Here is a 15682-nt window from a genome sequence, read left to right as displayed (position 1 = left end):
CAGATTGCAGTGCTGTTTTTAGAGAGGTGAAAGCCTTTTCAGTTTCATTAGACCAAGTGAAGTTACTGACACCTTTTCGGGTACCGGTAATTTTATTAAGAGGGGCCGCTATTGTGAAGAAATCCCTTATGAATCTTCTGTAGTATCCGGCGAGACCAAGGAAACCTTTAACTTCTTTAGCGTTCTTTGGCCTGGGAAAGTTTGTCATAGCTTTGATTTTGGCAGGGTCGGTCCTTAGACCTTTTTCGTCTACTACAAAGCCGAGGTAGCGTAGGCGTGATTTGCAAAATTCTGATTTCTTTAGGTTAATTGTTAATCCGGCGAACTTGAGTTGTTGGAATACTTTTTCTAGGGTGGTGATGTGTTTTTCGAACGTGTCGCTGATGATTATTAGGTCGTCCAGGTAGCAGAACAAATTATTGTCGGATTCGTGGCCGAACAGTCTGTCCATCAGTCTTTGTAGCTCAGCAGGGCTGTTTTTTAAACCGAAAGGAAGTCTCTTAAAGTGGAACATTCCTCTGCCGGGCACTACAAATGCTGTTTTTTCACAAGAAACGTCATCCAGAGGTATTTGCCAGAATGCTTTGGACAGATCTATTGAAGAGATGAATTTTGCTTTGCGTAGTTTATCCAGGATTGCGTGTACAAGGGGAAGTGGGTACGCGTCAGCCTCAGTGCAGGCATTAAGTCTTCTGCTGTCGAGGCAGAATCGGGCGGAACCGTCTTTTTTGGATACCAGGAGTGTGGGGTTGGTCCAGGGGCTTCTGCTGGGAACCACGATGCTCATATTTAGCATATCATCCAGTTCCTTCTCCAACAGTTTTAGTTTCTGGGGAGCCAAATTGTAGTATCTTTGTTTGATAGGTGGGCCATTTGTCTTGATGTGATGTTTGACTAAGTTTGTCAAACCAAGTCCACACTTTTCGAACGAGATTGACTCAAATTTCTTGATCATGTCTTCCAGTTGTTCGGCCTGTGGTGGGTGAAGGTTCTCGTACGGAATTATTGTACGGATTTCGTTGATTGAGGTGGTGGGTGTGGTGTTGTTGCATGGGTTGAAAACCTGAGGTGCAATGTTGAAGGCTTTCCAAAAATCGACTCCAAGAATAAATTTCTGGGTGATGGTTGGTACGATTAGAAAATTTATTGGAAATGATTTGCTTCCACACTCGACAGGTAGGACAATTGCTCCTGTGACTTTTTGTGTGTTGTTGTCTGCAGTGGTGACGAAAGCGGGGTGTTTGTTGATTGTGAATCCATTGTTGACAAAGGGAATGTGGGCGTTACCGCCGAGGTAGCTAACTGAAGCTCCACTATCCAGTAGTACAGAGAAGACAACGTCATAGATAGACAACGTAGACAACGTCATAACATAACGTCACAGAAAAATGCGCGTATGGGCGACCATCTTTAGCTTGAGTGCAGCTCACCGTAGAAAGTTGTAAGGCCTCTTTGAAATATGCAATGTGTTTCAACCACTCGGTCCATTCAGTAGGCCTGGATATTGAATGAACTTTCGAGGGGTTGAATCTTAGTTTTTTGGAGTTTTCTTCGACCAATTTGGCGGAGGTTTAGAGAAATCTGTAGGTGGTCTTGCAATTAAGTTGTTAGAAGGATGTATTCTTTCAAGATTATTTCTTGATCTTTTGAAGATTTCTCTCAAGTTATCATGTTGAGGAGAATGGTCACGGGGGCGCTTTTGGTGGCCTCTGTTATCTTGGGTATACGAAAGTTTGGCTTGTCTGTAGCAAGATGATTGTGAGTATCCGGTTCTTTTGCAGAAGGTGCAAAATTTCTTCTCGTTAAACTCTGGTTTGATTTGATTGGTTGACCGAGAGGCGAGGCTTGGTAGAAGGGGCTCGTTAGAAGGCTTGGTGTTTCTTCTTTTATCTTGGTAGTTTTCTAGTAGTAGACAGACATCCTTGAGTTGTTCTACTGAGGATATTTTTTGAGAGGTTATTATGTTCTCATATCTTGCTTGGAGGTCATCAGTCAAGATAGGGACTAGCTCTGTTTCAGGGACTGGGGTTGTCAGTTTGATGTTTAGAAGATCTGCTCTCTGGGCGTATTGTGCTACTGTTTCGTCGGTGAATTGTTTGATTCAAAACAGGGTAGACTTAATCCTATGCTGTGTTTCTTTTGGTGCGAAACTTTTCAGGAGAGCAGCTTTGAGTTCGGGCCAGGAGTTTACTTTTTTCTTGTGGATTCTATGCCAGGAGAGTAGCTCGTGCGAGATGAGATCTATGAAGTTACGGTGTAGTATCTCAGTAGGAATGTTGCGTATCGCGGCTGTTTCTTCAATTCGGTCGATGAAGTCTTCTACGTTAGTACTGCCGTTGTACTTAATTTTCCATCCAGTTAGGTCGAAGGGTTTTGTGGTTTCCTTGATGGGTATAACTGGTGGTTTAATTTCTGTGCAAGTGGGTATGCTTGTGTCAGAGATTGTTATACTGCCGGGTTGAAATTGCAGTCTCCTAATATATTTCCTATTGTAGAATGTTGCGTTTTTAATCAGGACGTTTTTGGTTTTGTTGAAAGGAGAAATATTCCTGTCTTTTAATTCTTTTTCTAGGCTTTGAGTACTTTGAGAGCAGATGTTGGCTATTATGCCTAGGGTGTTGTTTTGAGGATTCATTTTGTGGAAGTCGAGTTAGACTTTGTGAGAAGAAAAAAGAATTGTCAGAGTGTGTGGCTGGTTAAAAAAACAGGGATTTGCTTGTGATGGTGGGTGAAGAATTTGTGAAATTTTTCTAAGTCCCAATATGGGAAAAAAATGACCAGCGGTTTCCCTGTATTTTTAATGAAAAAAATCCTGAGATGCGCGTTTTGAAAAAAAATTCCTAAAAAATTTCAAAGTCCTTGATTTGTGAAGAAAAATTTCAAAGTCTTCAATATGTGAAAAAAATGGCCAGGGGTTATCCTGTATTTTTAATGGAAAAGTCCCTGAGATGTGTGTTTTGAAAAAAATTTCCGAAAAAATTTCAAAGTCCTCAATGTGTGAAAAAAAAATGGCCAGGGGTTGTCCTGTATTTTTAATGGAAAAGTCCCCGAGATGTGTGTTTTGAAAAGTCCTTGATTTGTGAAGAAAAATTTCCGAAAAAATTTCAAAGTACAGATTTCGAGGGAGTATTGTTTGCTCTTTCAACAATTTTTGGGAGGTTGTTATGTGATTTGTGTCAAATTTTGTCTGAGTTTAAGCAAAACCAGTTTTTGGTTATTTACACGCTAGTTCCTTACATCCCGTCAAATCTGCTCCAATTAGCGAATAGTGACAGATGGGGAATTCACGTCAACGCGAATCTCAATTATATGTAAAGAGTAGGTCGGCTTTCTATTTTAAAAAAGATAACTCGACCCGCTTTCATTACATACAAAACGGATTATCAAATGGCAGAAGGATTTTAATTTTCCCCGGTTGTGTTCATGTCAACCTGGTTAACACGTTTTTCAGCGCGTTACATACTCGGGCCGCAGGCGTATACTACTTATCAATTGCACAAACAAGAAATTTATTTTGTATCATGTACAAGATTTGAAATTGTTGAATTGTAGTTTATTGTAGTTCGTTCCTATTAATAGTTGTACTTGAAAAGTAAACCTTTATGGTTTTAGATCACTATGTGATGTTTAAGATATCCGAAAAGAAGTAAACGTTGATTGCGCACTTTGTGATAGAATACCGGTGCTTGAATTATTATCGAGTGATGATTCGTAAAAGTTGTAATTTAACACAAAACAGTTTTAATGTGACACGGTTATTTTAGATTTGACGCGATGGTTTGTAGAACAGCTATGATTAGTTGGAAGAAAACATAGTATTCAATGGTTATTACAAAACAAGACAAAAAACACAGTGAAAGAGTACAAAGTTATTTCCAATTTGACCTCTTGATGGACGATTAATAAACTGAAAGAAAACCCACGTTGAAGCCAGTGCTATATTATGGTTAAACCCAACTGGAATCGAACCAGGGTTATAAATTGGTTAGCTCAGTAAAAAGGTAGGCAGATGAAACTCGGATTCAATCAGGGGTGGGGAACTTCTTAATTCATTACTTCGTCCATCGGTCAGGAGATTGGAAAGGCCCACACAATAATAATACATGAGTAAAAGGCACAGGTATATTTAACATCTTCTAAAGAAACACAGGGTTGAAATAGAATCTCTACTCTCTCTCTCTCTGTGACGACCGGGTGAAACGGGGGTTTTACATGAAATTAACGATTTGAACACAATAAAAGGGTATGCCGAAGAAGCTTACGGGTTTCCGGGTTCTGATGAGGGGTTGGCATGACGTGACGAGCTGGAAATAGCCCGCGCTTCCGAGGGAAGCAGCGGTAGCTTTGGTATTGAGACGCACTAGGAATTTACCGGAAGCGAGACTCCATTGAGTAAGGTTTGAGTTGCCGTGTCGAAACATGTTTTGTGAATTGGCTGCGCAAAATATTTAGTTATATCCAAGAAGGAGATCGTTTCTAATAATACGTAATTTGCGCGCCATGTTTGCGAGCGTTGCAGTTTGCTCGCTAGGGACACTGTTGATGCAACCGGGGTCGAATTCGGACTGGCGAGCGCGGCGGGTTGCGACAAGTTTGTCGGAGCGGTCACTGTGGGTGGTCTGTCACGTGCACTGAACACGCCGCGGCCATCTGGCATGGGTAGAGTGGGGTTAGAGTGACCATCCTTTTTAATGTAAGGTGACTGTATTACGTAACAAAAAAACAACTAAAAAATTGTTCCGTGAGTGGATATTGGCACTCTAAAAATGCTAAAAATGTCACTTAAAAACCAAAAAACATGTTTTTTTTAGCTTCATTAATGCCTAACAGTCTAATGAACATATTGGCATTCATAACTCAGTTTTGCTAAAAAAGGTATATTGAACATAAAATAAATAGGACAGCGACTTGCGCCTCCTATCAGCATGAGTTGTCCGCTTTGGCTTTATTTCACACATTTTAATGAATTTTATGTGAAATATATTCTTTATTAAATTATAGAAATATTATGTAAATCAAAAAAAAAGTTATCGCACACATACGACCTTACTGTTTTTTTTTGCTCATACATAAACAACATTAAAGCGGCTATTGTTTCTGTCTAAGAAAGGTAATAAAATAGTTATATAATTGTGAGAAGTTTTAGAAAAAAATAATATGGAAAACTGTATTATATATTAATATTATATTTCAATAATAAAAAAAATCAGAACATCCACTTTGACGATGATTTATAACTTTAACATGAATACAAAATGATACATGGAGCTTCCACTAACACAGCTATGCTTAATTTACCTTAAAAATTATTATTATATTTTTCGTGGTATAATTCACTTTTTACGTAATCAATATCATTGTATTTGCTAGGTTTTAACAAACTCATATTATATTTGACCACAATTCAGAATTGAAACGATGTTTGAAATGGCTTTGGCTGTGTTTGATAACCAGATCTGAATAGCCAGGTGCTTCCCCACTTCCCTCTTCCCCACTTTCATACCCACCCCCCCTCGTTACCTTCAGCCTCACAACATACCACAATGGGGATACCATACTTTTATTGGATTCAGACGGCTGAGAAGAATTGGAAATCTTGTGTTATTTCACATAAAAAAATAATAAAAAAGGCTACACTAGCGCCTCTAACGGCCAGAGTTGTTGATATTGCCACTATTTTACTGGAGTTGGATGTGTTCGTAATATTACGATGTATTTGTAAACCTCAATGGTGTTTTACCTGTCACCCAAAATCCCTAATCCAGGAATGTAGTTTTTGAAATTCAGCACGGGTTCACAATAGGTTCTCGTTTTATTAGTTTAAATTCATATAATATAATGTCCAATAATAGACTGTGGTGTAAACTGTTATCTTACTTTTCGACTTCTGCGCTGCGGCCTGGAGTGACGCGATGGTGACGCGTAGTCCAGCTGCTTCGAAGTGTATGTATGGCAGTGCTTAATGTCTTTATCTTATTAATATCTTAAAACTAAATTAATAAATTGTGTAACTTTAATTAGATAACTACAGTAAAGTACATAAAAAACATTATAAATTAGGAGTTGTGGAAGAATTTTGTTCTAATGTATCTGAATAAACTTAATTTTTTAAAGTTTTTTATATTTTAATATTATTATTTAATTTAAAATGGAGGTCTACAAATTAAACTTGATAATAGTAAAAAACAAAATAAGTTTTTCCGATCATGCCCATCACTAGTTTACGTAATATGTATATTATCTATGCACTATACATTATGCACTTCTATTATCTGTGGTTTATTTATGTCTAATGTCTATGGCTGAGTTGATTATTCAATTTATGTCTATGGCCGTCGCCGTCACTGGTTGTTGGCTGAAATATTATTATCGTGTTGAATGATTTATAATTTGTCAATCTGGACATGTGCTAACATTAAATTGGTCAACGTTTAAATTATTCTCCAGGTTTATTTGTATCCTTCATTGCAAAATGGGGGGCAAAAAACAAGGACAAGCTCAGAGAACTAAGAATAATGCTAGAGTGAGTATTATCAAAACTTCTTGCCGAGCTCGATATTCAATAATATTACCTTCTACTTTGCTAATAATGCTCTACGTGTACATTTTGGTCAATCAGCTGAAAGTCATAAAATAACCGATTTAGTCTTTGTGCCCCCTAAAAAACATTAACACAATTTCGCTGGCTTTTGCCAAATAAAAATTGGAAAATGTTTTGGGAGTCGTATGACTGTTTTACTCACTTTATAATAATGTTGTGAAATATGTTCTTAATTTTCACGGTTTTACTTGTGGGGAAATCTGAACAAAAAATTATCTCCGATAGTTCATAATTGCGATAGGAAGCAATATAGGTACCCATAGTTATCATTATTATTGATCGTTCCTCAAAAATAAAATTTCAGGTTATGTTGTTTTGATTTATTCCATTTTTTTTCTCTAAATTATCTATATGCATGTAGAACTTTGATATTCCAGGTGTGCAATGGTTCTCTACTGAATAAACACTGAACCACTTACTCTAGGGACTTCATTTCTCCTGACGTTCATTCAATTTCGTCTTTTCTTTGCTAGTTTTAAGCCTCATTCATGCAGTGGAGTCGACGTCAGAACCTTATTTCAACCGCTAGCCTTCCTTTCACAACATTTTACTAGCAACAACTGTGTTCAGTCAACTGTTAAAGTAAATTCCTTGCATTCACCTTTTTCCTACTGTTGATTTACTTGTTGCAGCGTTTCTGCCACGGATTCAATTCCTCTGCTAGTCAAGTTGTCCATCTTTGCACAGGCAACATCTTTCTCTTATTATGATGGTAGGCTTTCAAATATTGTCAGGTTATTTGTTAACCTGAAGTGTTTTTTCTTCTTTTTAAAACTACTTACCTGCAAGGCTGACTGCGCCATTTGAAAAAACACTATTTCGTCTATTGACATAAATACAAAAACGCATTATGTTCATAATAATCGAACAAAAAATATGGCACCATCTTGATTTTAGATTGAAATTCAAAAAACGAAACTTATAAGAAAAGAATAGCCATGACGAATATGTGTAAATGAATGAAATGGCTACAAATAACATAATTCATAGCTAAATGGAACGGAATGCATCAAAAAGAGATAGTCATTCGAAGAATATGTGTACGAGTGAAACAGCTATATTATTATGAATGCCCTTCGTTTCTGTATGCGTTCCTCGCGACACCAGTTACGGCCCACTGATGGTCGAGCGACGAGCATTTTTGTATGAATGTCAGTCGGATAAATCACGTGACGTCAGACTGCTCGCCGCGAATATGCTCACCCATCAGTGGGCCGCTTTTCCCCTACTTTTCGACAAACCAACGAGCGAGCAGAGTAGTAGAATACGAAACACGTACTATCACTAAGTTGTCCTTTATATGCTTATGTGTTTCTGCTTTCACTGTCTCATGTTATTTTATTTGACATTTAACATTTTCGTGTAGGAAAAAGCATTTTGAATAATTGTATTTTTTGAGGAAATAAGTGATTTTTAAGTATATGCGAATGGAAAGAAACTTGGAATCAAATTTGGTTTTTGCTCGAGAATGATTTGTGCATTTCTCAAGAACAGGAAAGCATTTTTTTCACAAAAAAGAACCTAGAGCGATGTGTTTGTGGCAGCCGATGACAGCTTACCTGACCGACAGACTTATGTGCGATACTAAACGCAGTAAATCACAGGTTTGTCCACTGGACGTAGTTCAGTGAAACCACGCGCATTCTCTCGGAAGATGTGGTCATGTTTTTTTTGACATTTGTGTCATGTTTTTTCATGTCAAATTTTTCATACTTGCAGCAGTTGTGGTCGAAAGCAAATACCCTATGTATACTCTGTGGTCCACTTTTTAGAATTACCTGCTAAACTAAGGCAGCCCGCAGAATTTAGCTGCGGCGATAGTTGCGTTGCAACAGTTGCAGGCAAAAAAATCCATTGCGGTATATGAAGTGGATTGGGAGACTTTTTTGAATTTGTAATTTTGGAATAGTTTCCAACCTTAACCAGATAGATGTATGTGAAATAATATAATTGCCTGCTAAAATATATTATGGGTAGGTATTTAATCACTTATCTGGATTTGAAAAGTTTCATTTCTTAATTTGATATTGTCTTGAAATCTGTCGGTTCCAATTTTGAAAACTTCATACTCATAAGGACGGACATTCTCACAAAGAAAATAATGTTGTTGTTTTCAGCCTTCAAGTAGCAGTCGCAGCGCTGAGATTCTCGGCGGGGTTGTTCCTACGTTTGTAGGATTTTCCACTGCTAAAGATGGTGGCCTGGTACCCATTTTACCAGGCTTTTCTGTCAAGGACGAAGTAGACCCAAATATTGATCCTAATTTCCAAATGGTTCTGAAGAAATTTGGCAAAAAGGATACAACTACTAAATTAAAGGTGAATATAAAAAAAATGTTTTCTGTGTGTTAATGCTGAAATTCATGTTGATTCCAATTTCAAATATGTATACAGGGTGTATCGGCACGTACCCGACAAACTTTAACCAGCTATTCCTTAGCACATTTTGAGTAAAAAATGTTATGGGCACTTTGCTGTCCGGTAATGTTTTTTTTTAATAAAATTTTATTTATTCATATTTTCACCACATGTCACCACTGTTTGAAATGATGTCAAAGTTTGAAAACCCATCTGGCAATATTTTATTCGAATTCCGTTGAATAATGTACGTGTGTACCTATATTGGCGCACTTTTACAATCACAACAAAATGGCACGGCACCATTCGTCTCATTTTTAACTATTATTATTTAGTGTGTGCGAAAGAGCGAAGACGCTTTTCGACATACTTGCTTTTAACAGCTGTTGAACACGAAAATCGATGCCAATGACAGTGATGAAGTGTAGAAATTTTTAATTTTTTTGTTTTTAATTGAAAAAAAAATGCTACCGGACAGCAAAGTGCCCATAACATTTTTTACTCCAAATGTGCTAAGGAATAGCCGGTTAAAGTTTGTCGGGTTAGTGCCGATACACCCTGTATAGATAGTTTTTTTTTTAAAACCACAAGTGAGGCGATGAGGGAAATAATTTCCTATATATCGTCTTCGAGGATGCTGCGTGATGAGACTTTTTGAGGAAAGGAAAGAGTCAACCTTGGTCTTGAAGAGAGACCCATGTTGTAGGAAGGAGGAAACACAGAGGCCGACAAATCATTCCAAAGTCGAGCTGCATTAGTGCATCTAGTGCTAAATACATTCCATTGTAACTGCACATGAATTATTTTCTGAATATTTTGTTTTGGGATAGATAACAATTATTTTAATGAAAATATTAAAATGCATAAATTAATTCATTGCACACCATCATCAGAATAAAAATAATAATAATTAATTTAAATTCAGTAACCAAACAAATACAGGGTTTTCCAATAAGAGGTGTTATTTTGATATTCAATCGTAAAAGATCAATAGTTTCGTTGCTTGTGCGGCACGTAGCGCCGTCTTGTTGAAAGTAAACGTTGTCCAGATTAATACCATCCAATTCCGGCCATAAAAAATCATTAATCATCTCTCGATAGCGCAATCCATTCACCGTAACTGTTGCTCCAGCCTCATTTTCGAAAAAGTAAGGTCCAATGACTCTGCCGGACCATAAACCGCACCAAACAGTCACACGTTGAGGATAGAGTGGATTTTCAACAATAACTCTTGGATTTTCCGAGCCCCAGATGAGACAATTTTGCTTGTTGACGAAGCCACCGAGGTGGAAATTGGCTTCATTACTCAGGATGATTTTTCGATGGAATTCTAATAATTAATAATAGTGAATTTTAATAATTTCAATGCGTTGTTGAAGCGTGTATCGTTCAATTTTTATTAAGTAGTTTCTACTTGTCAAACGTCAAAAAATGACAGCTTCAAAAGTAACATCTACCGAAATAGCGGACTATTTAAAATAACACCTCTTATTGGAAAAATCCTGTATAACAAAATTTAGGGACATGTAACTTTAGCATTATTTTCGCACTGTTTTTTGTGTAATTTTTTGGGAAAAGCGGCGTTATTATTTAGAAGCATAAGCGGCGGTATTTTGCAACAAAGATGATGTAATTTTTTTTTACAAAATCGAAAAATTGTAACACTACGCGGCGTTTACGATGTCAAGTTAGCTGCATTCCATTTTAAGGCTATTATTCAAGCTTGTCAAAACTATAGACAAAGAAATATTTAGAATGCATAATGGTACATTATTATTTTAAAATACCAGAAAATCATATAAAATATACTAATATATTTGCCCAAATATTGCAAATTTCGCTTGTTCTGTTAAAATGGCAAAATTTGCTTTAAAATGATGAATTTTGCATAAAAATTGACAGCATCCCGTCCTAGGTCCATTCCTTTTGCTTCTTACCATTCCCCAAATATTCAATAGAGTCACTGGTTCTTGGCAGTCACTCCTGTGTAGAGGTTACTTAAATAATTGCACTATTTGTCCTTTTGCAATTGGCAAAAAATTTCTCAAATTGTGATGAGCCACACTGATAATGATTGCATAAGGCTGGGCGACTTACTGGTTTAAACGAGTGCACGTCAAGGTACCCTACAGCTTACTTCGACACCGGTCCCAAAAACAGATTTAATTTCTGTCAGGATTTTTTCGAAAGCAGAAGGCAGTTGTAAAAGGATAAATCATTTCAAATTTTTAAACACACAATCTTGAATATTTTTCAAAATATTTGCACTTAAAACTTGTACATATTATTTTCCAGGCATTAAATGAGTTTACAGCGCTGGTCAATATGTCAGAAGAATCCGTGGTTTGCGCAGCTCTGTCCCTGTGGCCACGCTATTATGGCCAGTTAAGTACTGACGTGGAGCATCGCATTAGAGAAGCTGCCCAGGTCATTATTTTTTCATTACCAAATAATATATTTTTTGTTTCTCATGGCGACAGTAACATTGTTATCAATTGACCAATAAGCGTCATTTTAGGACCCCATTAAACGCCGGTTCTTCGCCTGTTTCAGCTTTTGAACAATTTTTGATATTTTTATTTTATTTTATTTGGTTTTACGCCCAGCCGGGCTTTTACATATTGTTATGTTTGTCAGATGATCACAATCTGATAGAATCGTCGTTTAACGGGGACCTTTCACTTGTCAAAAAAACAAATAACTTTGTTATTTCATGAAAGTGCAACATTTGAATTTTCTGCCGGACAGCCCAACCTAATAATTGTTTTTATTTAGGTCGCACACGGGGCTGTTGCACAGAAATGTGGTAGAAGTATAGCGCCTTATTTGAAACAATTAGCACCTGTTTGGATTACGTCTCAATACGACACCTATGTACCTGCTGCCCAACAAGCTCAAAGTGCTCTACAGGTAATATATATATTTTTTGCATCTTTTCGCTTAGATGGCTCCCAAACAGTTATGTGAATAATGGACAATGCCTGGTTCAGCAAAAAATGCAGATAATGTTAATTCATATCACACTGCAATGGATATATAGTAAAATACTTCATTACAAAATTGACTGTCCTGAGTTACTCCAATTTATCAGCATCCACATACCCAAAAGATCTTGCCGAAATTTACTACCCTTTTATTTTTACAACACCAGGACACTGTCTTATCAAAATTCCCCGATTCCAAGACTTCACAGTCTCGGAAATAAATATTCCGATCTGGGAGATATATTTCATCTTAAAAATATGTAATCAATATAAATATTGTTTATTTCAATTCTTTTATATATCGAGACACAAATAGACATCTATAATTTCCGCAATATATATTTTTTATTTTTATTTTGAATATCTATTTATGTGAGACTTCTTATCATTTTTACTAATGTATCTTATTTTATTATATGCTTTTGTTGTAACATTTAATATTTTTTCTTTTTTCGTTGTGTTATGTTTCCTTTATTGTTTTAATTTTGTAGAATTTATAATAACTGTGATACTCAACTATTAAACTTTGTAGTGTGTAAAAGCCCATTAGGGCGTGTAATAAATAAATAAATAAATTATGTAGCCCGTAAACTGTTGTATTGCAGTTACTGTTTTACCATTACACATTTAGTATGTCGTCGAGTGACTCAAGTGTCGGTGAGAATGAAGAATTTTAAATTTATTCACAATCCTTTTTGTGATATTATTAATGTGCCTAATTTATAAATTCGTAAGAATATTTCATAAGCATTTTTCAACTAAAATAAATGTTATAATAAAACAGTTAATTAAAATTTCATAGTGATCGCAGCGGTTACCCGTAAATATTGAGAAGCTATGGAAACCATGCACCACTTGTCTGCATACTGGAATTGTGCAACACTGCTCCAATACAAATACAAATTTCATACAAAAATGTATGAAACGGAGCATTCTCGGTATCATGCATTCTTATTGCACCCGGTTTATGTTGATTCCTTACCGACCCGTGAGGGAGCAAACTTAAAACTAATTATTATTGTGTTAAAAACATTGCCATTCTGACTCATTCCTTTAAAGATTCATAGTCCTATTTAATCGACTAATACTACATAATTTGATTTCAGACTGTTTTCCCTCCTGCCAAGCTTCCAGAGGTTCTATCTTTTTGCCGGACAGAAATTCTTTCCTACATTACTGATAATTTAGTTTTGCACACGCCCAATTCACTTTCTAATCCTAAGTAAGTATAATACGTAATACAGGTAGAGGTATCTGTAAAAAAGCATTGGCACTAAAATTATATGTATACTCCGTCATCTCATAACATAATTACTGTTAATTCGGCAATAATTGACTGAAGTAGCAAAGGTCAGTTTTAACCCGGACCTCTCAATTTGCATTTTGTCTTTCTGTAAATTTATTACGTTCCAGTTCCGGTTTTAATGACGGTGGCCGTTTTAACCTGTCGTGACCACAGAAGCCAATAGACACAGTCAAAAAAATAATTTCTCTCCATTTGAGTAGAGTTATTCTGGGAAAAATACTTGTGGTAGATTAAATAAAAAAAAAACTTTTATAAAAATTATATAAACACATTATGTATCTGGTAAGACAGGACAATTTAAAAAAACATAATTTTGCATTAAAAAAAATTATTGCCAAAATACAATCAGCTGATACACTGCGAAAATTTAGCTTCAGCACACACACCGGGTTAATGGTTCAGTAAATATTCTTATTTTAAATATCATCAATCATTGAATCGTTGTTTATTATTATTTAAGTAGGCACCTACTTAGGAATCATTAATATGGAAACTGCTTACTGTGAATAATAATAAATAATAATATTATTTATTATTAATATTATTATAACATACTGTGAATAATAATAAATAATAAAATTATCTTATACTTATAAGTTTTATAAAAATTTCGAGTATCGAAATAAATTGAAAGGAATATCAAATAATCTTCTACCTAAATTTATGCAGCCATCGCTCAAGGCCTAGAGTGATAAGATCTAAATATGGGTTTCCATCGTTCGAAAGGATAAGAGAAAATTCAAAACATACTTTTTTGGATGTAAGGTCTACTGTTTACAGAACTACAAGTATATTATGTGCAGAGATGTGCAAAATGGGTACCCAAAACCATTTGAAATGCAAAATGGAAATGGGTCAAAACTTTTCCATTTGAAAATGCAAAATACCTATTTTCAAAATGCATTGAAAATGCAAAATGGTTTCTCAGGTCAAACAATTAAAATAATTATAGAATTTTTAAACAATTTTGTCATTTAATAATGGACATCAATGTAGAACAAACATATTACATGATGGTAAATCCAAAAACACCACGACTACAGATTATGAAACCACAAAAAAATTGCGTTTAAAATCGCAAAAAATCTAAGATTACAGCGTTATTATTATTATTTTTATTACAGCGTCATGGCCCCATGTTCTGTATTTGAATCAGTATTTTTTATAATGGTATCACTCAATTGCCAGGGCTCCTACCAGGGAGCAACTTGACAAATATAAATTATCTCTCATAGCGAGGTTAAGGACCGACTGATATTTGGGGCTTATGAAAAAAAGATGAGTGGAGATAGTAGGAAGAATGTTGCAAAAAAGCATTTAAAATGGAAAATGCATTGAGAAAAGCATTTAAAATGCAAAATTCAAAATGGTTTTTAGAAAAGCATTTAAAATGCAAAATGGAAAATACCCATTTTGCATTTCCATTTGAAATGGATTTATTTGAAATAAAGCACATCTCTGATTATGTGTACATAGTAGAGTCTTAACTGGTAAAGGTTAATATTAGATTTATTTTTATTTGTTTTCCAGAACACATACTCCAGAAGAATGTGAAGCCAAGTATGAGAGGGTGATCATCTCAAGTCTCCAGGGGTACGGCTTGCTGATCAGCAATTTGCCAGAGTCACACCTGGAGTGGTTGTGCGAGGAGCAAGGGAAGATTCTAGATAATCCCAAGTTTTGGAACTACGGAACTCACAAAACCCCGCAAATAAGGTTTGAATAATAAAATTTATGGCTATACATTGAGTTAGAATATTGAACATGTTTTTAAAATTATGTAATCAAAATGCCATGCTTTCATTAGTGAGAAAGGTTATGGAATAGCGAAAGGGTACTTTAAATAAGTTCTTAGAAGAATTTTTGGAGCAGTACAAAAATTGTCTTGTGATGGTTCCTTGGGACTTGCAGTAGGGGTGGAAGCTATGTTCGTAATCCGGGAATGTTTGCTGTCTTTCTAAAATAAAACATTAAAATGTTTGCTTTCTTTCTAAAATAAAACATTATACGAGGGTGGTCTGAAAAGATTCCGTCCTAACAATGAAACAAGAATTTTTTATTTATTTTTCTACATAGTCTCCTTGTAACTCTACATACTTCTCCCAGCGATGCTCCCATCTCTCTAACCCGTCCAAATAGTACTCGGCGTTTTTCTCTGCAAAATAATTGTTCACAAATGTCCTCTGTCCTCCGAGCGCAGTTTTTAGATTAGGGAACAAAAAGAAGTCGCTTGGGGCTAGATCTGGTGAGTAAGGCTGATGGTCAAGTAGTTTAAACCGTAATTCGTGGATTTTTCCATGGCAACCGCTGAGGTGTGAGACGGCGCGTTGTCTTGGTGAAAGAGGATTTTCTTTTTCTGCAAATGTGGCCTTTTTTCCGCAATTTCTGCCTTCAGCTTGTCAAGTAACAATGCGTAGTATGCTCCTGTAATAGT

At 35.9% G+C, this 15682-nt stretch overlaps 1 protein-coding gene across 1 annotated transcript in view; it reads left to right on the top strand.

Annotated features, from left to right (window-relative positions):
- The first annotated feature begins 6344 nt into the window (after nt 1-6344).
- Nucleotides 6345-15682, top strand: part of Ltn1 (E3 ubiquitin-protein ligase listerin) — a 40234-nt gene continuing 30896 nt past the window's right edge. The window contains exons 1-6 of the mRNA XM_089632491.1: nt 6345-6523; nt 8719-8919; nt 11254-11385; nt 11734-11868; nt 13049-13164; nt 14779-14964. Of these exons, the coding sequence (XP_089488617.1) occupies nt 6473-6523; nt 8719-8919; nt 11254-11385; nt 11734-11868; nt 13049-13164; nt 14779-14964 (821 nt within the window). The 5' untranslated portion in view covers nt 6345-6472. The remainder of the gene's footprint in view (nt 6524-8718; nt 8920-11253; nt 11386-11733; nt 11869-13048; nt 13165-14778; nt 14965-15682) is intronic.

Source organism: Hesperophylax consimilis, chromosome 6 (assembly GCF_061612785.1).
Source record: "Hesperophylax consimilis isolate HC1 chromosome 6, BYU_Hcon_1.0, whole genome shotgun sequence".
Taxonomy (NCBI): Eukaryota; Metazoa; Arthropoda; class Insecta; order Trichoptera; family Limnephilidae; genus Hesperophylax; species Hesperophylax consimilis.
The sequence above is the reverse complement of the archived record's forward strand: the minus strand, read 5'-3'. Positions and strand labels throughout refer to the sequence as shown.